The 27,868-nt window shown below is 44.7% G+C and overlaps 1 protein-coding gene across 3 annotated transcripts in view; it reads right to left on the bottom strand.

Moving 5' to 3' along the window:
* Positions 1–390: 390 nt before the first annotated feature.
* FST (follistatin) overlaps positions 391–27,868 on the bottom strand; it is a 30,206-nt gene continuing 2,728 nt past the window's right edge. Inside the window, exons 3-7 of one of the 3 annotated variants that reach the window (XR_013977200.1) lie at positions 24,922–25,140; positions 22,556–22,780; positions 13,843–14,073; positions 11,571–13,044; positions 391–791 (exon numbers count right to left, since the gene is read on the bottom strand). Coding sequence is in view for 2 of the 3 variants with exons in the window: in XM_080973057.1 (XP_080829183.1) it covers positions 12,971–13,044; positions 13,843–14,073; positions 22,556–22,780; positions 24,922–25,140 (749 nt within the window). In the remaining variant the exon portion in view is untranslated. The other 2 variants (XM_080973057.1, XM_080973058.1) reach the window with 2 other exon arrangements.

The following is a 27,868-nucleotide window of genomic DNA, read 5'->3' as shown; positions in this document are numbered from 1 at the left end:
CCATCCTGGCTTGAGGTTCTGAGAATGTAGTCCAAGATAGCTGGCGGGCACCAGATTGGGGAATGCTCATGAACACATTCTTTTAAAAATGGATAATATGCAAAGCTCAGAGTATGATAGTGAAGAAGAGGAGGAAGATGAGGAGGAGGAAGAGGAAGAGGAAGAGGAGGAGGAGGAGGAGGAGGAAAAAGAAGAAGAAGGAGGAGGAGGAGGAGGAGGAGGTGGTCACGGTTTACAAAATTGCATTTGGGAGGAAAATGGATTTCCTATTGCTGAAACACGATGCCATGCAACCATGTAAAGTTCTGCCAACAATACATTCAAAGCATCATCAGCAAAACCATATTTCTTAATTATATCTAATGGATGAAGTAGAATTAACAGCAAAAGTTGACAATTTAACATTTAATCATTGTCAATTTAACAATGTAACCAATGTCTCTGAAATAAGGATTCAGTTCTCATAGACTTGTTGCTATGTATTTAAGAATGACAGTATTAAAATTAGCAACATGTTTCCTGCTCCGTGTTCTGCCTCGTCACAGTTTCGTTTGACACGATCTATTCTTTTTAAAGTCTCTAAAATGAGACAGGAAATGTGTGTGCGTGAGTACAGGGATGGGGGGGGGGGGAGACGGACACCACTGATTTGGATCCTAACTTCATTTTGATTTGTCCGTCAGTTCCCTGGATTCAGAAATCTTCCATCACAATTAGCACTTCAGTGTCCGGATTTCCTTCTCCTTGAATGCCCACAAGGTTCTGCTGTGATGGCTTTTCAATGTGAAGACCTGGAACAAGAGGATGAATTCAATAGCAACCCAAACTGGTGAATGAATGGTATTCCCAGGCCATTGTGCTGGTTAGTCGCATGTGGGGAGGTAATAACAAGGCATTCTAGTCTTTCTTAATGTCTCATCTACATATCAGTCTCATGGGACCTGAAGCCTTTTCAGCCAAAGCTTTCCAAAATAAGAGCTAAGAGGTGTAGATTTCCCAGGACTGCCAGCATGAACATCAGTCATCTGAAATACGCAAGATCCCGTTTACACTTCACTCCCTTTCTCTCTCTTTCCCAACCCCCAAATGCTTGGGATATCTGTAACATCAAGTATTGGCCAAAGTTTGAATATATTTAGACAACTATAAAACTGGAAACCCAGCCCCACCTTAATGCTGGACATGGGTATTTTGATTGAATAACATGTTTCAGTTCGCTTTTGAAATGGGCAAGCTCCCCCAAAGTTGCCTCGGATTAACTCTGATATTCTCTGAACTCTTCTGGGGAAATAAAACATCCAAACAATTTTTCTGAGCCAATCCGAGACTTTGGAAAACTTACCTGTCTGTCTGCTGTAAAGGTAAAGGGACCCCTGACCGTTAGGTCTAGTCGTGGATGACTCTGGGGTTGTGTGCTCATCTCACTCTATAGGCCGAGGGAGCCAGTGTTCGTCCACAGAGAGGTTTTCCAGGTCATGTGGCCAGCATGACTAAGCCGCTTCTGGTGAAGCAGAGCAGTACATGGAAACGCCGTTTACCTTCCTGCTGGAGTGGTACCTATTTATCTACTTGCACTTTGACGTGCTTTCGAACTGCTAGGTTGGCAGGAGCTGGGACCAAACAACAGGAGCTCACCCCATCGCAGGGATTCGAACCGCTGACCTTCTGATCAGCAAGCCCTAGGCTCTGTGGTTTAACCCACAGCGCCACCCGCATCCCCGTCTGTCTGCTGTATTTTCTCAAATTGCTCATTGGAAGAGAAGTTGCTTTGCATGCAGCAGGTCCCAGGTTTAATCCTTGGCATCTCTCTATAGGGCTGGGAGTGGTACCTGTCTGAAATCCTGGAGAATTTCTGCCCCCCAGTGTAGTCAATACTGACCTGTGATCCAACTCAGTATGAGGCAGCTCCCTTTGTTCTTAACAACATTCATCACCGGCTCACATCCCCAAAACATGTTCCTCCTCCTCCCTATCTTCACCTGTAATTGGCCAATAGGGGCTGCCATCACCTGCCCCCACCGCACAAAATAATGCCTCTGGGAATGATACGACATCGTGGCGTGGCTTTGTTCTTTTCAAAATTACAAAGTAGAAAGCTGCTGGGAGGCTGAGGGCAGCAAAGTCCTCACCTCTCTGTGCTGGGATTGGGGTGGTGCAGGTTTGTTTTTAATTTATTCTTTTTTATTTTTAAAATGCATAACCCTCTTTTCACCATCTTGGTCCCAAAGCGGCTCAAAAATACATACAGAAAATATACAAAATGAAAACTATAAATTAAACTCCAGAAGATTAAAACACCGGTGCAGCATTTGTGGTGCAAAGGTGCCCTGGAATAAAATGGCTTTAACCAGGCATCTGAAATGTAGCAGGGATGGTCCCGGGCTGATTTCTACTGGGAGAGAGTTCTATAGAGTTGGGCCGACTGTACTGAAGGCACAGCTCCTCCTTGACATGAGTTGTGCTTCTGGTCCATGGGAGACCACGAACAAGGCTCCACCAGATGATTGGCTTTGGACCTACCAACAGTCCAAAACATCTGGAGGGCAGCAGGTTGGCGTAGGCTGATCTAGGGGGTCCTTCAATTTTCCCTCATTAAGTCTACACAGTCTCCCCCCGGCCCAGACAGGCACATTCAGAGCCTGCCAGTACATGTGTTCATGTTTTGTATTGCTTTATGATTTATTGTACCCCTTGATATTTAATATGAGCTGGCAGTATAATAATATTTTTTTATGAATAAATATCATATTGATTCTCACAGGAGTGGAGAATTGTTGTGGAGGGAATGTTGTTTTGAAACAGGAAATTTTAAAGGTGCAAATCCTGCAGAAAAGAGGTTGAAGGCTAACATTTTTGTGTGTGCGGCACGAACTTTCATATAATTCTGTGGCTTTTAGCTACCAAGCTCATACTGCTGTGTAAGTGCCCTTTGAAGGTGCCACAAAGCTCTTAGTTGCCCTTTCCTGTGGAATTGCATCTTTTTACACTCCCTGTTGCAAAGTATTCTGTAAATACCTCTATGTGCCATACAGCAAACTGAATTTAACAAGTCAGTTTATTTCAGAATAGCATATAACTGAAGCACAGCACTCCTGCGTCCAATTACTCCCCTTGATTTTCCCAGCAAAATTCACACAATCACGGTATGAATATGAATTCAGCATGGAACAGTTGGCAGGTTAATACATTTATTCGCATTAACATGGACACCTCATATTCAATGCATCTGCAGCTTTGTTACTTCCTTTAATCTGTCTTGCTTATGCATTCAGTTAGTATCCCATAGGAATAAATGTCTCACACATTCCAAGCATTTCTGAAACAGACTGGTATCTCTTAAACATATGGCAGACTTGATTTCATAATGGGGCTCACCCATTCTAAGCTTCACATCACCTACCAATTACTATGTAACCTAATTGCTGCTCTGATTATGGAATACTTTGGGGTTTTTTGGTTGTAGTAGTATGAAATATAATTACAAGTTATTTGGCAGGGGGAGGTGGAAGAAGAGATGATAAATAGAACTTCTTTTGGTTTCTCATTTTCCATATAAAAATGAAGCTCCATCAAGCATAGTTTCAGGGTAACGTGTTCGTTTGTTGGTCCACAAAAGGGGCTAGAGAGAATGGGTCAAGTGACTGTGTTTTCATATGACACATGTCCTCTTTTTCCAGGATATGCCCTCTTTTTCATGGATACAGTCATACCTCATGTTACAGATGCTTCAGGTTATGTCTTTTCAGGTTGCATCCCACTGAGACCCGGAAGTACCGGAAAGGGTTACTTCCGGGTTTCGCCGCTCACGCATGCACAGAAGCGCTAAATCGTGCTTCACGCATGTGCACAAGCACCAAATCGCGCCACGCACCTGGGCAGATATGGCGCTTCAGGTTGTGCTGTTTTCAGGTTGTGAAAGAGCCTCCATAACGGATCCCATTCGCAACCAGAGGTACCACTGTATGTAAAAGGAGAGTCATCGTAAGCAGTCTGTAGTTAAAGGCAAAAGTCGGCAAATGTGTCTTCTTTTTTGCTCTTCAAAATATGTCAACCCCATCATAGGTCCATTTACTGTCTCAAAGGCTGTGGCTTTCTTCATGTATCAGATGCTGGCCTATCTCTTCTTCTGTTCTCTTCTTGGGAACCTTTCACCAGCTATGCCTGCCTATGTGACATGGGTCTCCATGGGGCCATTTTGTGAGATGCATTCTGCAACTTGTCATTGGCACAAAAATGCCAAGAGAGAAGTGGTGGTAAGAGTGTGAGGATGGCTGACCCCTGAATCGGAATAAACATCAATCTGTATAAAACCCATTTGGGTTTTCTTGGAGAAAGCAGCAGGGCAAACAAAACTCTTGGACCGATGCCTAGAAAGTACGGGACAAGCAGAATGTGGATGAGCGATCAGTCTCAAACTGGACACATAGTGTTATATCCCCATTCACGCAAGGTCTTCCACATGTGCAACAGAACTTCTCCTCCCTCTCCTGCTGCATTCCCCCCATCTGTTCTAGGGATTCCCCCAACTCTCTGGAGGGATGAAGGGGCGCATGTGTGTGTGTGTAGGGACAACTGATATAACCCATTGCAGCAGTTTGGAATGAATAATCTCCATCTAGAGCAGAAATGGAAAACCAGTGCCCCTCCAGATGTTGAGGGATGCCAACTCACATCAGTTCCAGCCAGCATAACCAATGGTCAGAGATGATACAAGTTGTAGTGCAGCAACACCTGGAAGGCTACAGGTTGCCCAACCCTAATGTAGAGCCTGACAGAGGAAGTTTGATTCTGTTAGAGCTTTTGGATCTCTCAGCATCTTTTGACACAACTGATCATCAAAACTTTGTGAGCTGGCTGAAGAAGTTGGGTGTACGAGACATAATTGTTTAGTGGTTCCATTTCTAGACCAGAATTCCATGTCTGCATCAGGACCAGTAGCAGAAGGTAAAATCGGATGAGTACTGCTCTGCCTCATATAAATGGAATGAACAATAATTTGGAGATATAGATACAGATGTTAGAATTCCTGCTCCATGATTGCAGTCATGGGAATTTTGTCTAACACATGACAGTTTATATTTTGACTCCACAGAGTGGGAAGTGACGGAGACAGGATGTTTGTGTTACTGTGTTCCGTGAAGTGGGACTATTGTCCTTTGCTCTTTCTCTTTGCTGTCTGGCGCTAGAGAGAGAGGGAGCCATGTTGCAGTGCTCCGTGTGTGTTTATATGTAAATAAAGTAGATTAGCCAAAATGCTGAGTTGCTGAGGTCTGTTACGCAAACTGTGAACACTCTGCAGATCCCTAAGTGTGCCAATGTCTGTTGGCATCAGTCACTGTGATGTTTGAGCTGAAGAAAGCTTTTGAAACTCCCAAACAAAAGACCAGGAGAGAGAGAACATGCCAGTCGGGCATGTGTCTCTCTGCCAGGGTCCTACTCGAGAGTAGGACAAGCTCCTGACAATAGATATGTCAGGTTATGTATCCACAGCAGTAACCAGAGGAGGAATGACTGCTGGGGGAAGTGCAGAAAGAAGAAATGCCATGGTACACCTGCAGCAGCTGTAAGGGATGCGGGTGGCGCTGTGGGTTAAACCACAGAGCCTAGGACTTGCTGATCAGAAGGTCGGCAGTTCGAATCCCCGCAACGGGGTGAGCTCCCGTTGCTCGGTCCCTGCTCCTGCCAACCTAGCAGTTTGAAAGCACGTCAAAGTGCAAGTAGATAAATAGGTACCGCTCCGGCGGGAAGGTAAACGGTGTTTCCATGTGCTGCTCTGGTTCACCGTGCTGGCCACATGACCCGGAAGCTGTCTGCGAACAAACGCCGGCTCCCTTGGCCAATAAAGCGAGATGAGCGCCGCAACCCCAGAGTCGGTCACGACTGGATCTAATGGTCAGGGGTCCCTTTACCTTTACCTTTTTACCTGCAGCAGCACAACTGGATGCCTTCATCTGCTCCAGCTGCAACAAATCATGTCTCTCCCATATTGGTTTCTACGGCGGCAGCAGGCACTGTAACTCTCCAATGGTTTGACTTCACCCTCAAAGGCACACTCTTCTGAGACAGACAGATGCTAACCTTATAGATACATATGAATTGAAGTAGCTTTGGAGGAAGCCTAAATCCTGAGCTGAAGCAGAGTGCTTTGGAGCAAATTGGGACTTGTCTGAGATGAAGTGGACTCAGTACAAGGCACCCCAACTCAAACCAGGAATCTCTGCTAAGCACCTTGCAGTGTTTGAATGAATCAGATGCCCCTACAGACAAGTGTCTGCTAAAAGTGGAACTCATTTCTCTAACCTTACCTTATAAGGAAAACAACAGAATAGAGGAAAAAGGGGGAGATGGGGCAAAAGGGAGATTGTAGGGGAGATTGTGACTGTCAGGTCAAGCTTGTAATCAGGAGAGATGATTTTACCCAGACACTCCAATCCCAGTATTTTCAGAAAGGAAAACCAATAGATTTTAGTTTCGCCTCTCTCTGAAAAACAACTATAATGGTAGTCAGCGCTAAGACTGCTGGACCCATTTGTTTGTAGTTGTCAGGTTTCTTATCTAGGGGCACCTCTCACATGCCTTCTATATTCCAACCAACTGGTTGTTGTTCTTGTTTTTTTAAAAAACCAAACATTAAAGGTGTCATTGGACATGCCTGAAAATTTGAACTAATTCTGCCAAAATTAAAGTTATAGAAGGCACACACACATGCACACACACTTTTAAAGACACCTAGCACAGCACACACCCCGACCTATTTGTCTGTAATTTGGCATGTTTCTTTCCTCAAGGCACCTCTCCTATGTCTGGTATTTGCAGACCAATTGCCCACAGATCACTTGGGGAGATTAAGTGAATCCTTTTTATCCACTCCAAGGCTACAAAGGCTGCCCTTAAAGGAAAGCACCGCCACTATCCTTCTGAAATTTGGCAGGATTTATTCCCTTAGGAAGGGCTACCATGTCTGCAAATTGTATCCGATTTCAGTGTGTGTGTGTGTGTGTGTGTGTGTGTGTGTGTGTGGCAGGCACCACAACCAGTTTCTGCAAAATGGCTTTGTTTCTAGGGAAGAGGGGTGAGAATGTGAACTCCAAAAAATGCCTCCTGAGAAATTTCAACTTGCACTGCCTCTAAAGTGTCAGAATTGCAGTCTTGGTTGGTATCCTGCTCTGCTGCTAGATACACTAGTAGCAAAAGGAGCCAGGATGGCCGATTGCCACCTTTGATTTGTATTATGATCCTCTCAGATCACGAGCTGGCATCCATTCTGCATGCATTGATAATCTCCTGTGGATTGCTGTAATGCACTTTACACGGGGCTGCCTTTAGAGACGGCTAGGAATGCTTTGATTATTGCAGAAACCAGCTGCTCTTTTACGGAAGAGAAATCATAGTCCTGCTAAGATTGGCTGCCTGTTTGCTTCTAGGGCCAATTCAAGTGTTAGGGCTTACCATTAAAGACTCAGATGGCCTGGTTCCTGCCTATCTTCAAGAGTTCCTCTTCCCATATGTGCCTTCATGGTCTTTCAAATCTACCCAAGACGTCTTGCTCTGTTTTCTATCATTATACCAAAGAGCACAAAACGAGGCCTTCACTGTAGCAATGACCCTTGTGTGGAACTCCCTAAAAATCCAACTGTTACCATTATAGAACTGCTCTGGAGGGCAGGGCCTGAACCAATGGCTTCAAGATACAGGAAAGGAGATTCCGACTAAACATCAGGAAGAACTTTCTGACAATAAGAGCTGTTTGACAGTGGAAAGGTCTCCCTTGGATTGCCCTTCCGCAGAGATTTTTAAGCAGAGATTGGATGGCCACCTGTCAGGGATGCTTTAGCTGAGATTCCTACCTTGCAGGGGGGAGTTGGGCTAGATGCATAGCTGTTTTTGTGTGGTTTTTTAAAATTTATTTAATCATTTTTTCAATACAAACAGCAACCACAAAAAACACATACAACAAAAACCACAATAACACAATTTAACAATTCAGATTTGAGTACTGATATACCTATAACTACACCTTTTTAACAGTATTTCCCCACCTCTCCTCCCCCTACTTCCCACCTGTGATGAGTATGAGTTACTCGTGCGTAAACTGGTGCCTCTCTAGGCTAATTTGCCTTGTTAAACCTTTCTGACTGCACAGCCCTTTCTACTCATGACTGTCTCAGTCACTGGCAGAATCCGTCAGTGGGCGTTTCTTGAATCTCTTCCAACATAAGAGTTGTTTGACACCCAGTCTCCTCCTCCTCTCACTGCACGGGAGCCTTCTGCGCAGGGAGGGCGTAGGTAGCGGAGGACCTGTCCCCTCCTCACTGAGTTCCAGTGAAGAGTCCGGGAGCCCTCTCTCCGATTTCCCCATCTGCCCACTTTTGTTCCTGGTGTTGCGCTTAAATGCTTCCCCCTCCACTGAGCTGCTTCTCCCCCTGCTGCTGGGTCCTTCTCCAGCATCATCTAGGAGCCTCCCCTTCGCCTCCCGCTCCGATGTCAGTTCCCTGACACCACCACTTTACACCTTATCTCTTAAGTAATCCTTCCAGATTTCTTCATATTTATCCATTCTTAATTTGTGTCAATACGCAATTCGTTCGTATGTAACTAGTCTGTCCATATTGTCAATCCATGTGCCCAATGGGATCTTTTTGCGGCTCTTCCAATTCATCAGAACAAGTTTTTTTGTTTCTAATATGGCACGGTACATCCATTTTTTTTAACCCCTTGTAATCTCCCACGTTTCTGGTATATAATTTAGAATTAAATTCAAATTCCCTAAATAACATTTTTTTAAAAAAATCACTCTTGCTATATATATCCTCACCTCGCACCAAAATGATCTTATCATTGGGCAGCCAATCATCATATGTACTAAGTTTGCATTTTTACTTCCACATCTCCAGCAGTTGTCTGCATTTGTTATTTTCTTCTGGTAAAGTTTTGCTGGAGTCCAATGGACTCTGAATATTATTTTCTGCTGAATAAGTCTTAGTCTTAGATCCATAGAAGCTATTTCTGTTGATTTTATACATGACTCCAATATCACTTGTTATCTAAATCATACTTGCATAGCTGTCAACTTTTCCCTTTTCTTGCGAGGAATCCTATTCGGAATAAGGGAATTTCCCTTAAAAAAGGGAAAATGTTGGCAGCTATGGCTAGATGACCTTCGGGGTTCCTTCCAGCTCTACAGTTCTAAATACAAACGTCACAGATCTCCTGGACCTCTCGCATTTCATGGCCTTTTGGCCTCACTGTTTACAAAATTAGTTTCCCTATCTGTGTCTGCCAAGTGAGGATAACAGTTCATGCATCCGATAAAGCTGATACTTTCCCCCTGAAGCTTGTGCCAAAATAGACCTTGAAGGTGCTTCAGAAGACTAAATTGTTTTTGCTGTACCAGACTAATCTGACTACCCTTCTGGAGTTCCCCAGAAGTTAGGCATTCTTTATTTGATAAGGGTTTTGCTGGCATTTTGCTCATTGCACCAGAGTGTTCCAGAGGCTTCTACTGATGGAAGTCTTATTGCCAGCTGAGTGACAGTGTTTGATACAGCCCAGTGGTGTCTATTCACATATTTTTGTGTAGACCACCAAGTATAAATAAATCCAGCTATCATTTTAGGTTTGCATAGAATTAATTCCTCAGCAAGTAGACCTTTTAATACGCAATTAAAACTTCACAATCCCAGTGTCCACCAATAAAAGCTTTATTGTATGCAGGCAAAATACATAGTTATATTGACATTGTATGGTTTTACAGGATAAAGAAAGAGTCCCCGGAAGGATTCTTGAAACTGGACTAAGCTCTTAATGACATAAAGAGGAACAAACGCTGTCACTGTTGCAATATTTATTACAATATTTCAGCCTTCCTTCAAGAAGCTGAGGGCATTGTATAACCCACATTTTATTCTCATAACAACCCTGTGAGTTGAGTTTGACTGAGAGAACGTGACTGGGCAAAGGTTCACCCCATGAGCTTTGTGGCTGAGTAAGGATTTGAACCTGGATCTCTGACGTTCTAGTTTAACATTCTAAACACTGCTGCACACTGGTTCTCAGGTGCCTCAATATGAGACGTTGGAAGTAAGTTAGAGTACAATTTTCTAGAATCTAAATGTGACTTTGCACCAGAATGGAACGTTTATTCTGTGTGGAACAACCCTTTTACTCAGTTGTGGTTGAATAAATAATAGCAGGTAAAATTATTTGACCTGTGCTTGTTTACCACTTTCCCATAACTCTAATAGATCACTTTTGAAATGTCAGTATTGCCGCAAACCGTGTTCCTTTTGCATCCCCAGTGGTGTAGGAATGGGGGGCGGAGGGGGCGGGTCGCCCTGGGTGCCACTCTGGGAGGGGTGACAAGATGGCCCCTGCCTCCCCTCAGCTGTAGAGCGAGCGAGGGAGCCCGCAGTCCGTATGGGCGCCACTCACGCACCGTCCGTATGGATGGTGCATGTGCGGCATTCTGTAGGGAGTGCGCATGCACAGGATGCTGCACATGCGCAGTCCATATGCGCTGTGCTGCCCTGGGTGCCGGAGAGGGTTCCTCTGCCACTGTACATCCCCCAATGAACTAAGGTTCAGATATCATTTCTTCAGGTTTACTATGGCTCAGAGCTGTAAAAATGGGAAACCAATGGTTCCTGTGTTGTTGGACCTCAACTCTCATCCTACAACCTCTGTCCATAGTCAGTTCAGCCAATAGTCAGGGGTGATCAGCAACATCTCTGGAGGGATGCAGATTCTCCAGTCCTATGCTAGGCATTTTGCCAGAGGCCTGCAATCTCATGGCAATTTCTAATGATCTGCTGGAATCCACTATGTGAATTTGTACCATCACACAGTGAATTTTTTTCCTTTGCTCTCTGCTACTGGTCATCACCAATGTGGCCCCAAATCACATAGTGGGAGTAGTAAATTTACCATTAGAATATAAGGTTTAAAGTAGTGCTGCAAATAAGTCTTCAGAGGACCACTAGTGGCCAGTGTAGTGGTATGGAACTTAACTTGAGAGGGCAGAGCAGTGGGGTTGTAAACATTCTGGGGGGTGGCTCACTCGGGTGGGAGTGATGGATTGCCTCCACCATAGCCCTGCCCAATCCCCATCCAGGTTATCTGCAGCGACACTGGTGTTTGGAGGGTGTGGAGACACCCTTCCACACCAGCCAATACTGCAAAAATTACTTAGCCCACATATTATTTTACTAGTCCACTTCTATTTGGTTCATCTGAAAGAAAACCACCACCACCAGTTTCCCAGCATATAAATGCTTCCCTTCCCAATCATGTGAGGCTTATTCCTGCTCACCACATGTGATGAGGCAAGCAGCCATTTTGAAACCCTGTCAGCACCAACTCTTGGAGTTCATCCAGCACTAGATTGGGATATTTTTGTCACACACAAAGAAAAGTACAAATTTGCTTCCATGATGGAACTCAAAGTAGCATATAAGGGATTTTAATGCTGTATTGTTTTTAATACTCAATTGGGAGCCGCCCAGAGTGGCTGGGGAAACTCAGCCAGATAGGCGGGGTATAAATAATAAATTATTATTATTATTATTATTTACCTCATGGTCTTCCATTCAGACACTGCCCAGGGCTATACGTGCTTAGTTTTAAGTTGACAGGCCTTCAGACAATTCCCGGGGCTCGAAATAACAACCTGCATTTGCAAACTTGGTGCCCTCCAGCTGTTTCGGACTGCAACACCCATCCCTCCCAGCCAGCAGAGCTAATGGTGAGGGATGATGGGAATTGTAGTTCAACACCTGAAGGGTACCAAGTTGGGAAGCCAGCTCTGAAACTAACTCCCTCCACATTCAAAAAGCCTTGGTGGTGGTGGGGAAGAACCACATTAAGCAACCAATAACTGAAGCCAATGTATTATAGGGAAAAGAAATCCATTTTTTTTATTTTTTTCACTCATAATTTATTTACAAATACACATTATAACTTTTATATACATTGCACATTTACATGGTAGAAAAGTACAAAACTATATATTTAAATGAATTTATATTTAACTCGCCATGTTTGAAAATATAAAATTGCCTCAGAAAAAAAAAGTATTATGAAAAGCAAGAAACTTGAACTGATAAAGCTTTGATATAATATTCTGTGAACACTTTGAATGAGAAATGAAAAGAACTTTTAAAAATGGAACTGCAGGACCATCTTAAAGGAAACATCAAATAAAACGTTGATGCATGTGACAATGTATTTTTTTTTTCCAATAAAAAATTATGCTCTCATTACACTTAGCCATATAGCTATTAACGGCCTTCATAATCCGATCTTTGGGTTTGGATTCTCATAGTACAGTAGAAATGTCCAGTACACTGAGATCACCTCAATAACAAGAATCAATCAGAAGAACATAACCAAGGGATAACCAAGGGGAAGAGGTTTCCTTAAAGACTGCCTCATTGCACCCCGAATCTATAGTTAAGTCAGTTTACAGCGCCTTTTGGTCAGTCAAGATTCCTTGTAAACAAATACCCGAGGGATTGTGGATGTATGTACAGAACCGGCAAGGAAATGCAATAAATAAAAATGTAACAGGAAACTGACATGCAAAGTTTTGTTAAAGTGGAAAAGAGTTAACACTGGCAGAAACAAGGATATGAAGAGTTGTGACGGGGATGGGGGGGATAAGCTCTAAGGAATGGATTTATAGTTTACAAGAAAAAAAGAAGAAGCTTTACTATACAGGCAAGAGACCTCACAATAAATAACACTGTTCATCCCATAACGATTAAATTTCTTCCAAAAAAAAAAAAAAAAGGTGTACAGTCAATCGGACATTTTTTTATGTATAAATTATAAAACATGACACAGTATAAATAAATGTCTACAAGATTCAACTATATGTATACTTTTTTCTTCCCCAAATAAATAAGCATACATTTATGTACAGTATGGACATTGTATTTCTTGCCCAATGGCTGTTCCAAAAGTGATGGAAGTTTTACCACTGATTGGAAGATAAGCTGTAGTCCTGGTCGTCGTCTTCGTCGTCTTCGTCAAGATCTTCATTAATGGCTAGATAGGAGAATACAGGGGAGCTGTTGTTTAAACACGGACAACAACAGCGCAGAAGCAGCTCAGAGCATGTTTTCAAAGCCCCCTGCATAGCCGTGATAGAGAGTTGCATTTTTACTCTTTTTTTGTTTTGTTTTTTTTAAGCGTGGCTTGTAGTGAGATGCGCTTTGGCATCTGCTGTTACGCAATAAAGTTTTTGTGTGCATGTGTGTGTGTGTTACATAATCTATGAAGTCATAACTGCAGCAAGTTCTGAAGACTCAATGGCTCAGGTTTTATTGGCAGATTCCTGAAATTAGATAAAAAGTGCTCTTGTGTTCTAGGTTTTTTAAACTGCTTTTTTATTTTTATTTTTTTGAGTCCTTCATTCAGAGGCAACTGCAAGGAGACAGCAGCCCACGTGGTTAAGTGTTAAGCTAGGGGGGTCGCGGGAGGGAGTGGGGAGGGAGGGTGCGATTAGATTGTAGCCAAGTGTTAATAAAGCAAACAGCAAAGCACACTGAAGCAAACGATATTAAGAGAGGGCAGGAAATCGCCCGAAAGATGCATTTAAGGCAGCCCTCTGATGTTAAGCAGACCCTTTCCTACAATGAGAAAAGGCTCCCCAAAATGTCCGCTGTTGGCTATCTGTTATGCCTTACGAACCACAAGACGTCTGTATAATATATAAATCTTTCTGCATAAGATCTCTCTCATGTTCCCTTTCATGTTTAATAAGGGTGTCAGTCTTCCCTAAACTGGGGGCTGTTTTGCCTTCAGAAGATAACCGTTCCTGGGAAGGTTAAAAATCTCACTTACAGTTGCAAGATCCTGGGTGCTTTACTTCCAAAAGTACACCCAGTGAACACGCTGCCTCCTTCATAGCACATTCGCTTGGGTAAGTGGTGTTATCGCTGGCACAAACAGATTCATCCGATTTGCTTTCGGGACAGAGCTCGTCGCAGAGGGCACACCGGCCTCTGCCCACTTTTAAATCCCACAAACATTTCTTCCCGGTGCTGCATTGGATGTCTTCGCAAGATTTGGCCTCTACAAGAGATTTTCATTAAAAAAAAAAAGAAAAAGAGGGGAGGGGAAAAGAGGTTGACGTTTGCTTGCTTGTTTTTTTTTAAAAAAAGAACAAAAGCAAAGTAACTGTGACTTTATATTCTGACAATTTCTGCAGGGTCACAAAGACGATTCCAAAAAACAACAACCCTGTGACTGCCCAACAGGAGGCAGTGAAGCTGGAGGTGTGGGGAGAAGCTAGGACTTAAAATTGAGTTTTACTTGTCTCCTGGTTTTCTGATGGAGGGTGGGGCCCTGGCTGAAAGTTTTAGCTAGAAGAGGGAGAGTTTCAGCTAAAGGCACTGGAGGCTGTGAGTGCAATCTCAGAGAGGTTTCCGTATCCAACACTCTCAATCAGCAGAGGCTGATGCCCCTTAGGACTGGCATGGAGGCCAACAGTAGATGCAACCAGAGTCAACGGCAGGTAGAACAAGAGACAATGATAGGCAGGGCCAAATAATTCTGGTTTTGCCCCCATCCTCCTCCCTACTGAATTCTGCAAGTGCAAAGAGATGGAGGACGAAGAGGAATCTGACTGCTAGTGCCACTCTCTGGACTGATTATTAGGAGGTGGGGGCTGACAGAGGACAGACTAAGATTGGTAAGGCAGAGCTCCATTCATCCTAGCAGACCAGCCTCCAATGCTGTCTGCTCAGGCTAGGTAGAGAGACAGGGTCACGATGCTGGATACTGAGAGGCATAGCAGTGAGGTGATGGATCACAGAGCTGTGTGGGCTACCCAGCCTGCCCTGCACCCCATAAGCTATACTGCTATCCTCCTGTTTGGTGCAGAATCCTGTTCTGAAACAAGATTCATTTGCTAGCCTGATCTACTTTCTGAACATGGAAGGTTGAGGAGTGCCATCTGTTCCTTTGCTGGCCTCAGGATTGTTTTACTCTACTTGCCTTTGGGTGTAATGGCTCAAGCTGAAACCCTTGCCATGGCCAAATCCTATAAATCTGATTTATCGGCAACAGCCACCACAGAAAGTGCCAGCCCTTAAAATTGTGTTGTCTGGGGTGAAGGACAAGGTGGTGACACTCCACACACAGAAACCAACTGTGCTGGTGGTTGACTCTTACTTCCACACTAATGACGGGATAATACTCTTCACCACACCTAGAGAGGCCAGGAGAGGCTGTGTGGCAACACAAGGGAATGGCTGCAGAGCTCAGGAGGAACTCTGGGTGGCTGCTGCTTCTACCCACCAGCATCTGCTGCCTGAGGCGGGTTCCTCACTTTGCCTAGTGGTAGGGCTGGGCCTGACTATAGGAAAGCACTAGGGGTGAGTGTCAGCTCTCTGTGTGGGCTGGATAACCAGGTGAATCAGAGTGATTCAGGAGTCTTTCCCTCCCATGCTGAAGTGCCACATCAAAAAGAAAGACAGACCCACCCACTCAGGATTATGGACGAAAATGAATCCCTTTTATGTCCCTCACAAAAAAACCCCACTTGGATCAATTTATCCACAATTTGACAGGCATAATCCACTCTGGAAGGACTACCGTGCCTACAAACTTTATCCACTCTGGCCAAAATAAGGGAAAAGTTTTAGCTAATGTTAGATTCCCCATTACAAGTGAATGAAGAAACACAGAGTTGTTTTAGACACAGTGCCTGGGAACTAGAAACACAACCCAAAGCAGAGAGAATTCAGAGTGACCTTGAGAGGAACCGGGGTTTTAAAAAGGCAGAGATTCAAGGTGAATTTTTAGGCCCATTCCCTATGAATAAAAGAAAACACACATGACTGCCCTCAAAATGGCCCTAGGTTGCCTGATAAAGGGGGTGTTGGTGACACACATTTGCCACTGAGATCCGTAAGCATAAGCATACTCTCAAGGGAGCAAATCCCATGGAACCCAGGAGGACTTAGAAGTGGGCTATGTGGCTCTTGTGTCACACTGATTTCCAGGTCAGAGGTAGTGGCCTACTGCCAATGTAACAGCTTCCACATGAGCTGCTGAGCCAACTCTGGGCACAGGGACAGCTCCCAGTGCTGGCACAATGTTATAAACTAGTAATTGCTGCTGGTCCCAAGACCCCTGTGCTCGATCTTTGAGACCAAAGATCAGAATAGGATTTTTAAGGGAAAGGCATGCGAGGAGAGAGGGAGGGAGGGAGGGAGGGAGAAGCATCTTGCTTTCTAGGGCTCAATTAGTCATCTATTTTTATAAACAGTGGCAGACCCAGCCGCAATGGTCACACTGAATGACTAGCTCTGCATTCTCAGAAGGGTCAGATAATGTAGCAAACCACTTATGACACCAGAAGGAGTTGCAAAATCAGCTCGTGTTACAGCAAGGAGCCCAAACAAGATCAAAGTTTTGTCTCCCACTCTAGGTGTTAGGTTAGCACGGCAAAGCAAGGGGAGATTGCGTGATCAGAAACCTCTCTGTATTGAATGGTTACTGTACTCATTTTGCCTATGTTTGAATTTGCGTAGAAATGTCACAGGCTGTACATTTTGCAAGTCAAGGTCCTTTAGCTTCAATGTTTGCAGCCAACTGAGGACGACATTTCATGCAATCAGTACAATGGCTTGTGGTGCATGAACCAGGTCAAATTTATTTACCTTGAAGGATCCACTGCAGTCTTTATTGTTTTAGCATGGAGTATATAGTGTATGTGACTGTATAGGGCAGTGGTGAGGCAGGGCAGGGGGAGAGCTGCTGTTAAAAAAAGTTAAAAATCTAAGATCTTGGCCACATGCAAAGTGCTTTTTTAGATTGTAGCTGTTGCCTTTCTTTCTGTCCATAAATTCAGTACAAGATATATAATTTGCAGCTGATTATCAAATTAGTAAATTATATAGGGAATCACATCAGCCGTTGGCTTCAGTTGTACAACCTTCAGCTGAAACTTGTCTTATCTTCTTTCTTGGATGCTATGGCTATTTTGCACGCTAACATGGCTGCACCGTTATTCCCCCACTCCTGTGGGAGATCTAGTTTCCCCCATGCTGTGTATAGCACTGTGGAAATTGCATTTCTCAATGGTCCAGGCGTAAGAGAGGTGAATATGAAAGAAAGTCCCCTTGTTTTGTTCATCTCCTGTAGTTCCCCAGTTGACCTCCTGATTTGCTTGTGCAGTGTTTATATAGCTTCGTGTTAATCGTTCCTTTATCCCACAATTTCAGTGTACTTCCCTGTCACTTTCCTAACTGCAGAAAGTCTGTTGATATTTTTTAAAGTGGATTTGTTACACTAGGGCCACAGAGCACTTCAATCTTCTTTAATTGCGCTAACCTAAATGTCCAATATGTGCTTTAATCCCTTGACCAAACATAAATGGAAGGATGTAAGGTTGCCATATTTCAAAAACTGAAAATCCAGACAAAAAGGTTGTTGAGCTTTTTTTGGAAAAAAAAAATTATTTGCCAAAGAACCCCACACTTCTGATATGGACTGATGTGGGTTTTCCCAGACATATTGACTGATTTCCAAAAATGCCACCTGGATGCCATTTTTGATGGATGTATTCCAGACATATGGCAGCCCTAGAAAGATGAGAATGCAAGTGGGTAATGGGGGGGGGGGATGACTTGAAAGCTCACTGAAGCAGCTGAGGGGGGGACCAGAACCTGCCATGCTCTCAGTGGTATCATCAGGGAGACAACAGGCTCAGCTTATTTTTTCTGAATTTGTTTTTTCCAAGCCCAGCACCATGCATGACCAGGGTTGGTAGTGATGGTTCCCTGTCACTAATTTTGACACTGGCAGATATCACCAATTGGCTGATTTCCCCAGGTATGTTCAAATAGGGTTCTGCATTTTTCACTTGTAGAAGTCACAGACTTAAAATATGAAGTGCTTTTTATCATCCATTGTAAATGCTCACAAGTGATGCATTCTGGACTAAAATGTGCTTTTAATAGCACTTAGGAAAGCTGCCTGGGTGGCAGAGCAGGACAGAGTCCTTTAATGTAAGGGAATGTAAGTACAAAGGAGCTATTGAGGTGTAGTGTCTATAGAGTGCCAGATTTAAATAAGTTTAACATACATTCAGAACCCTGCTCAGCTGTGATGCACACCACTTGATCTTGGGGGAAAAGACACAGGATATGTTGCTATTCTAATGTCTGACCCCCACAAATGACAGATGAGGTGGTAAAACTTTGCCAGGACAATGCCTCTTGAGACTGTATATATGAGCTCAAATGGCTGAATGCAAAAAAAGAGAGAGCTCCCTACAAAAATCCCTAGAAAACTAGAGTGCCAGGAAAAAAGCTAAGCTAGAAGTTCTCTTTTTGATCTACTTTTCTACTACATTTATTTATTTATTGTATGGAGAAGCATTTGATCATGTAAGTCCATAGCTGCAATCTGAATTGGTACAGCACTGAGAGTTTAACATGCTATCCGCTGTTTGTGAGAACAAGGTTAAAAAGCCCTTTCCCCAAAAGCCTGCCCTTTTTGGAGAAAGGGGAGAGCACAACTTTAACAAATGATCTGAACTCCCAAGTTTCCCCAATAGGACAGAGATATAAAGCATCACCAAGGTGAATGAGAAAGTTTCTGGAAGATGGAGAGGAGCATGTCTTCTGTGGAAACAGGCAAAAGTCGTCTCCTATCACATGCAACCCCACCCCTCTACAGTGGTACCTCGGGTTACAGATGCTTCAGGTTACAGACTCCGCTAACCCAGAAATAGTACCTCGGGTTAAGAACTTTGCTTCAGGATGAGAACAGAAATTGCCAGCCGGCGGTGCGGTGGCAGCAGGAAGCCCCATTAGCTAAAGTGGTACCTCAGGTTAAGAACAGTTTCAAGTTAAGAACGGACCTCCAGGACGAATTAAGTTCTTAACCCGAGGTACCACTGTATCTTCAAGTTCCATACTGGAATCAGCAGGGAACTGGGTTTTGTAGAAAAATTATTGCGTTAACTAGGGCTGAAAGTATTAACTGCTTTTGACTGTATTTCTGCCTGTGATGAAAGTCTCAATTCTGGGGGGTACTCCTTGCAAAAAGGTTTGTTTCAGTTGCCCTCACTTATCCTGACCCTTAGCTGCCATCTGTGATACAAATCTGACTGACTTTGCAAAGTTGTAATGATATCTCATTACTTAATTCCTCAGTGGGTACGGTGATCTATGAGGAAGGTGCAAGAAGTTGAAGCAAGAGGGGAAATGGCAGAGATATAGCAGCCAGGTAAATGGAATTAGAAAAGTGGATTTTCTGTAGAAATTTCCATGCCACTGAAAGGCTAGTCTTGACCAAAAAGTAGAGAAAAACTGGCGCGCCCCTTGCACAACACATTCCATTCCTCATCTTCCACACCAAAACCACAGCAGAAGAAAATGCTAAAAGTTCCAAAATTACTTAAAAACCAAGTAGGAATGTATTCCTGGAATCCAGAAATCCAGGTTTTAGTTCAATAAAACTTTCTATTTAATTCAGCTGACAATTACTGAGGACAAATCCTTGGCCCACCTCCCATTGGAACCCCAAATACATGAGGATACCAGATCTTTGAAGATGTTTTCAGACCACATGGCTTCAGTGTTGAAGTCAACTGGATTCCAATAGAAACAACTGCCTGAACAACAATTCATGGGGAATATTATTTTACATGGACCGAAAATAGCTTTTCTCCCTTAAAAAATCTAGATCTCTCACAGGAATGGGGAAATAACAGTTTGTAGTGAAGCCATGTAGCGTGCATAGCCATAGCATCAGAGAAAGAAGGGATGAGAAAAACCTTTTTCCAGCCTTGGCGTACTGAGTGATAGGATGGAAGGGAGAACTGAAGGTCTTCTTGCACTCAGGTTAAAATCTGAACCGGAGAAGAAATTTGGGGCTCATAATACCAGCCTCATATTGTAGTTACCCAAATTTGCGTTTTTGGGCTCACAATATTAGTCTCCAATTGGAGTTACCCAAATCTGCATTTTTCAAGTCTGGAATTATGAATTTCAGCACCAGCCCAACTCCTGAGTCTCTCCCCTTGCTGTCACTTAAACTGCCATCTGCTCCTCTTCTGTTGCAAAGAAATTGTATTAGAATGATTATGGTTGCCGGATGAAGGAGAAATTTTAGGGGATTATTATTACCTGATAGTTTAATTGATTAACAGTGCAACACTATAGATGTCTACTTGTCACCACCACATCCAAATACTAGTTGGATCAGATCATAGATCGTGGGGGCAGGGGACCTCAGGGGGTGCACAGGGCTTTGGATCCAGTGGCTCTAAAGCAGGTGGCTCCCCATAATAGAAAGCCCTATTTTAGGGCTTTGTGAGCTTTTGCGCCCACTTGGGCATAGCACAGACCCTCCAAGAGTCCCTATTTCCCAAGGACGTCCCTGATTTAGAGAAGCCATCCCAGTTTTCTGATTTGATCCCAGAATGTCCCCTAGGATGTCCCTATTTTCATTGGAGAAATATTGGAGGTTATGGAGTTATCTGACCCTCGAGCTGTTTGAAGGCAGTCCTGTACAGTCTTATCTTGTTTTGCGACTGGGTTCTGTTCAGGAGCCCCGGCCGCTAGCCGAAAAGGACACAGGGCAAAGTGCCGTGTCTGCGCATGCGCGCTTCCGGGTTTGCCGCGGACGTTTGCTGGAATGGAAGCTAGATGAGGCAGACGTTCGCAGAGGTATTACTGTATAAGGAAGGGTTTTTTTTTAATGTTTAATGTTTTATTGTGTTTTTTATATATGCTGGGAGCTGCCTAGAGTGGCTGGAGCAACCCAGTAAGATGTGTGGGGTATAAATAGTAATATATATATATATCATTATGGAATGGGACCTCCCTAATTTCATTGGAGAAATGTTGGGGGGTATGATAGCATGGGACCTCTGCCACAGTGGAGCCACCCCAAACTAGTGGTACAGAGGCCAGCATGGAGGAATCCATGCAGCTTCCTAACATCTCAAGTCATTGACATGGAGTATATGTATTAGGGTTGTCCCATCAATCTATGTACATTTTCCCATGAGAGGAAAACAGCCACAGCAGTTCTTAAGAGGGAAGCATGCTGAAATTTGGTTTGACTGATGTACACATGCATTGAAGCTGGCAGAATTTTGTAAGAGGCATTTCCTTTTCACATAGGAGAGAATACCTCTTGCAAGATGATACTTTCTATCTGCAGTGTTAATATGTAACTATGGCTATTAAAAATAATTTTCAAGTTGACCTCAGGGCACCTTTTTAGTCAATGTAATTGTTTAAAATTGATTCGTCTAAGCAATTTAGCAACTAAATCAGGTGTGGGGAACTTGAGGTTCCAACATTGTTGGACTCCAGTTCTCATCAGCCCCAACCTGCACAGTCAACATTTACCAATGATAGAATATTTAGTCAGCAGGTTCCTCACCCCTGATCTAAACCTTGCCATCTTAATTGTAACAGAAATGTAGTTTGATGGCAAGGAAATGTGGTTTGAAATAAGGTCATCAGGTTGCCTTGATCAAGTCTCTATCTCACACCCTCTTTCTCTCAAAGCCTTTAGTTCTTTAACTTTAAAATGTAAATCATACCTCACAGAATCATTGTGGGGGCCAGTGTGTGTAAAGTAAATGAATATATATTTGCCTTGCTGGCTTATGCCACCTATATCTGAGGGGCACAGATACCCCGAAAGCAACCTCTCTCCACTCCGGAGGGTTCCTCTGGCTTACAGGTTGCTCAAATCCAGGTGTCTCGTCCAGCCAATATTGAATAGACACTCTGACACTGGCTGTTGTATGGTGCTCATTGCCCTTCTTGTTAAGGCGACTGATGGAAGCTATCTGGCTCCCAATAGGGTAGCCCCACAACCATTTGCCACTCCACGCATTGGTAAACTTCCCCGTGAGACAAGAGGAAGCAGAATGGGGATTACAATAACCGTAAATGGTAATATTTAAAGTTTATAGAGCACCTTTTGAGTGTTCAAAGTCCTACATTCCTGTGGTGTGATTCTATAAAACAGTATTTTCCTCGCTCTTCAGTAGATACAGTTGGCCCTCACTCATCTGAGGTGAACTCAGAAAACCTACCAAGATAACTGGTGGAGAGTCCACACAGAAGAGGTTCTGTGGGCAGGAAGGAGGGGTGTGTGTCCTCAGATGGGGGAAAATCTATTTAAAATGACTTGAAGAGGAGAACTGGTCAGGGTAAAGGTTAAACACAGGATCATAGGAAGTGGCTTATGCCAAGTATTGTCTACACTGACAGGCAGCCGTTCTCCAGGAATTGAAACTGGGTTTTCTCCCAGCCCTGCCTGGAGATGGCAGGGATTCAATCTTCTGCATGCAGAACAGATGCTCTATCACTGAGCCAAGGTCCTTCCATAAACACTCCTTCCACCTGCCAGTTCTCTCCTGTGGCTGCCTCTCCACTAGACACCGAGCAGGGAGCCCTGTGTTTCCCTCACAATATCTGGTTCCACCCATGAGGCACAGATCCCAAGTTGGATGGTGTAGCCTCCTTCATTCAGGCCTCTCGGGTTTTCCCCACCCCCAATGCATGGTACTTACTGATACATTTTCCTTCGTAGGCTAGACCGATGGATCTTCCGAGCAGGCAGGTTGCTTTCCTCAGATGACAAGCGCTTGCATATGTGATCCCGTCGTTCCCACAGAGATACTGTTCAGGGGAGGTGGGCTCTGGGCAAATCCGATTGCATGTCACACAGTTAGCGTTATTGTTTTGATCGACCACACAGGTGGAGCTGCCAGGGCACAAAACGTCCCTACAGGTCTCTGAAAGAATAGACAGGGGGAACGACCTGTGAGCAACAACAGGAACCACCTTCACCACCAAGTAGCTTAGAATAACATGTGGCACCAACAACAACCATTGAGAAGTTGTTTTGTAGCTTTTTACGTTAAATGGAAATGAACATAGTGAAGAGATGGCCACTCTGTCTCAGTGGTGGGGAGTTATCTGGTCCATTTCTGGCTAATTAGGCCTGTTTTCCCCAAACTATTTTGGCCCACCTGCTCCACCCCTACAAATATATCTGTCTGTCCCACACATCAGGACTTGTGAAGTGTGAGCAGGCAAAAACAAGCCAGACTGCTTAGTCTTCATCCAGTGGGCTCCCACTTCCAGTTTTTGAAGTCGCATATGCATGGTGTTCGTTGCAATCCAGGTGAATCCTCTAGTTTCTTGAGGTAAACTGCTGTTTTTCTCAAACCAGCTTACAACAATAATAGTAATTTGTTACTTATACCCCACTCATCCAACTGGGCTGCCCCAGCCACTCTGGAGAGCTTCCAACAGAATATAAAATTCTGTTACAGGACTGCCTTCAAATGTATTTAGCATGTTGTGTAGTTGTTTATCTCCTTGACATCTGATGGGAGGGTGCCACTGCCGAGAAGGCCCTCTGCCTGGTTCCCTGTAACTTCACTTCTCGCAGTGAGGGAACCGCCAGAAGGCCCTCAGAGCTGGGCCTCAGTGTCGAGGCTGAACAGTGGGGGTGGAGATGCTCCTTCAGGTACACAGAGCCAAAGCAGTTTAGGGCTTTAAACACCAGCACCAACATTTTAAATTGTGCTAGGAAACGTACTGGGAGCCAATGTAGATATTTCAGGACCAGAGTTATATAGTCCCGGCAGCTGCTCCCAGTTCCCCGTCTGGCGGCCACCTTCTGGATGAGTTATGAGTTTCTGAGTCACCTTCAAAGATAGCCCCATGTAGAGCTTCAATATGATTAGCTGCATTTACTTCATACTTAAGAAGGATGTGTATGTGTGAGACAGCCACCACACATGAGGCAGATGACAGCTGCAAGAGCAGGAATTCCAGGTGGAGAGGGTTGCAAAGCCATGCGCATCCAGGCGAAGACACATCTGCCTCCTGTCTGGTGTGAACGACACCATGCAAATGTGAATTGAAACACAGCGAGGTGGGGGTGGGGCAGGGAATGAACTTGCTGTGTTTTAAGTCTCCCTTCCCTTATCTGTGGTGGCAAAAGGGACATAAGGATCCGGCCCATTGGCCCGATCCAGTTCCCTACCCCTGCTTGGTTTACTAGCCACAACATGGATAGCACTGATGTTTTTAAAACTTGAAGTAGGTGTCACATCCTCTGCATCCCGGTGCCCCTTGTGGTGAACCCTTGCCAAGCCAAGAGGGCACATAATCATCATCATCATCATCATCATCACCATCATCATCATCATCTATATTTATATGGGTCCCTACTGAGAAGAGCCATAAAAAAGCAACTGTATCAAAAGGAATTATTGTGAAAATAAGAAATATTTAGGCAGGGAGGGGTGCCTGCCAAATTTTGTTCTTGCCCGGGGTGCCATGATACCAACATCCACCCCTGTTATGTGGATGAGTGTGACACTGTGAATGTTCTGTTGTGGAAAAAGTAACAGCTCCCAGCACATGGAAACAACTAGGGCATCAAGGGCAGGATCAGCTTTAACTATTCTCCAGGATTATTCTTGCTTTTTAATTGCACATATGTTTTAGTTGTACATATGTTAATTGTTTTTTTGGTTGGGGGGAGGGTAATTTTCAAGTGGCATTCCCCACCTCTAGCCTGAAGAGGAACACTTGAGCCAACCGCCTGAGGACTCTACCACCTCATTCCGTTACACATGGGTAGGACAGGCTTCTCGGCACCCTTAACAAACTACAGATCCCAGGATTCTTTTTCCTTTTTTAGAGGGGAAGCCATGTGCTTTAAATGTATGACGTGTACACAGTCCTTACTGGGGGAAATTGAGTTAGAATCCACAAAGCACTTTTCTGCACTGGTATCTCCTGCATTATATACCATGATAAGTAGTATACCAGGAGCACCAGCAACTTCTGATTTTCCAGATATACCTTCTCCCCCACCAGCATTGCAACCCAGAGAACAGATAAGTTGCAAACTTACTTTTGCATCTGCCCTGGTACTGGACTTCAAGTTCAGGCTGCTCTTTACACCTGGCTTTCAGAAGGGCACACTCATTCTTGTAGGTTTTCCCATCCAAGCCACACACTGGGCCCTTCCATGTGATATTAGAGCAATCTGGAGCACAGACACACCGAGGTTTGTTCTTCTTGTTCATTTTGCATTTCTTCCCAGGCCCACAGTCCACATTCTCACAGGTTTCTAAAGAGGAAACGGGAAAGGGAGCAGGGCAGTGTTGGGGGCGGGTGGAAGAAAAACCCAGAGACATTGCTTTAATTAAACACCCAGAGTCCTCACCACAGCTTCACAAACAACCACAGGCTGACCCAGAATATAAGGAAGGTTATCCCCTCTCCCCTTCGCCGTAGCAAAAAGGCCATAAAATAAAAACACAGGATCTTCCCGTTTGCTGAGCCGGATGCTTTCAACGTGACGCACAAGTCCGTATCCACTCCACTCCTTCCCAAATGCCCCTTATTCTGGTGCTAGAGGCACAAAATAATGTCTGTGCACTCCCCAGTTATTAGCCTGCAATATAGCAAGCATTGGGCAGTAGCAACAGACATTAGAGCCCCCCCTCCATTGAAAAGGTGGACCATGCTATCCTTTTAATCGTCTGATGGCATGCTAAAGGGGCTAATCTCCAACGAGAAACTGCATGCATGTCAACGAGTGAGATGCATGTCAAAGATTGCTTCTTTGAGGAAATCTGCCTCAGCTCCTCCCTTTCTCCAGTCCGTTAGAATAATAGAATTGTAGAGGATCATCTGCTCCAACCCACTGCAATGCAATCTTTTGCCCAACATGGGGCTCAAACCCTGAGATGAGGAGTCTCATGCTCTACTGACTGAGCTATGCAGTATCTTCTCTGCTCATCCAGCACTCCTGACCTGTTGGGTTTTGTTCTCTACCCTCTTTCATTGGGGAGGTCATTTAAGTTACAGACAGCCCAAGGTTGCACGTGCCTCTCTGAAAAGCCCTGGCTGCAATCCATTTCTTTTTAAAATTATTATTATTCTAGAATAATCCTGCCCAAGATACTTGGGTAAGTGAGTTGCTGCTACACCTTAAAAGGTAAAGAGACCCCTGACCATTAGGTCCAGTCGTGGCCGGCTCTGGGGTTACAGCGCTCATCTCGCTTAATTGGCCGAGGGAGCCGGCGTACAGCTTCCGGGTCATGTGGCCAGCATGACTAAGCCACTTCTGGCGAACCAGAGCAGCGCACAGAAACTCTGTTTACCTTCCCGCTGGAGCGGTACCTATTTATCTACTTGCACTTTGACATGCTTTTGAACTGCTAGGTTGGCAGGAGCAGGGACTGAGCAATGGGAGTTCACCCCGTCGTGGGGTTCGAACCGCCGACCTTCTGATCGGCAAGTCCTAGGTTCTGTGGTTTAACCCACAGCGCCACCTGCACCCCCTGCTACACCTTAGTTCTTTATAAAACAGCCTTCGCCATCCTGTCACCCTCCTTACGTTTTGGACTACAACTCCCATCTGCTCCGGCCAGTGCAGGAAAACACCTGGAAGGCACCAGGTGAGCAAAAGCTATGGAGCTTTACACACTGTTGCCACTAAAAGAAAGTTCGTAGTGATTGCCACCTTCCTCTTTCATGCTCACTCACACACCATGTTCCCCCATGTAACCAGAGCTCAACTTGAGTCTTCATCACAGCATGCTTTGGACTTCAGTGGTCAGTAAGAGGAACAGGGGTGTTGTTGTTGTTCCTGGCAGGGGCCCCGTGGCCATAATAGCCATGTGGCAAAAAGCTGCTCCCAGCATGAAGATGAATTGGCTGGGAAAGGGTGGCCTGCCAAACTTCTGCTTGTTGTGCAGCTGTTAGAGGCACAGGGGGAACTGCTGGCAAGCCTACCTGCAGACTCTGGTATGAAGAGCACATGCAGAATTTATTTCTGCATAACTCTAGCTGCCCCTAAACACATCTAGAATTAGCTCGAGGCAGTCTTAGAGCCCCAGGAACTCTCCTTCAAAAATAAAATAAAATAGCCACGTCTATTATAAGGAGAAGCTGTTACGGTCAATGCATTTATTTTCTTGTAGAGAAGGAGACACTGGATGGCAGACTGTCTAGAGACACCAGCCTGAGATTTGGAAGCCCTCTCTGTTACTGTAGGGCTCTTGCTAGTCAACAAACGGCAAGGCAAATGCACTCTGTACCAGCTCAGGCAAAGGTAAAGGGACCCCTGACCATTAGGTCCAGTTGTGACCGACTCTGGGGTTGCGGCACTCATCTCACTTTATTGGCTGAGGGAGCCAGCGTACAGCTTCCGGGTCATGTGGCCAGCATGACTAAGCCGCTTCTGGCAAACCAAAGCAGCACACGGAAACGCCGTTTACTTTCCCGCCGGAGCGGTACCTATTTATCTACTTGCACTTTGACGTGCTTTCGAACTGCTAGGTTGGCAGGAGCAGGGACCGAGCAACGGGAGCTCACCCCGTCGTGGGGTTCAAACCGCCGACCTTCTGATCGACAAGTCCTAGGCTCTGTGGTTTAACCCACAGCGCCACCCGCGTCCCTTACCAGCTCAGGGACACTTTAATATCTTCTGCCTTGCTACATGTATCACATGGTTAGTTAGTTATTCAGCATATAACCCGCCCTTCACCAGATGATCTCAGGGTGGAAAAGGATTGAGCCCACGGCACAGAAAACAGATGCCTGGGCTCTGAGCCTTGGCACAAATTACGAAGCCCTAGGCTGCGGTGGGTGGGGTGAGAAGTCTCCTCCTTCCTAGGAAGGGGCGGCAACTCAGTTTTAGAGCTTTCTATGCAGAAGAACTCAAGCACAACCGCTGACTGCTTCAGGGATAAGAAGAGTTCTCAGGTTGCAGGACTGGGGAAAATGTTCTGCCTGTGTGACCTTGGAGAGAGAAGCGCTGCTGGTCAGAGCAAACACTACTGGTCAGT

Source organism: Podarcis pityusensis (assembly GCF_964106645.2).
Source record: "Podarcis pityusensis genome assembly, chromosome: 11".
Classification (NCBI taxonomy): domain Eukaryota; kingdom Metazoa; phylum Chordata; class Lepidosauria; order Squamata; family Lacertidae; genus Podarcis; species Podarcis pityusensis.
This window is presented reverse-complemented; position numbering and strand designations above follow the sequence as displayed.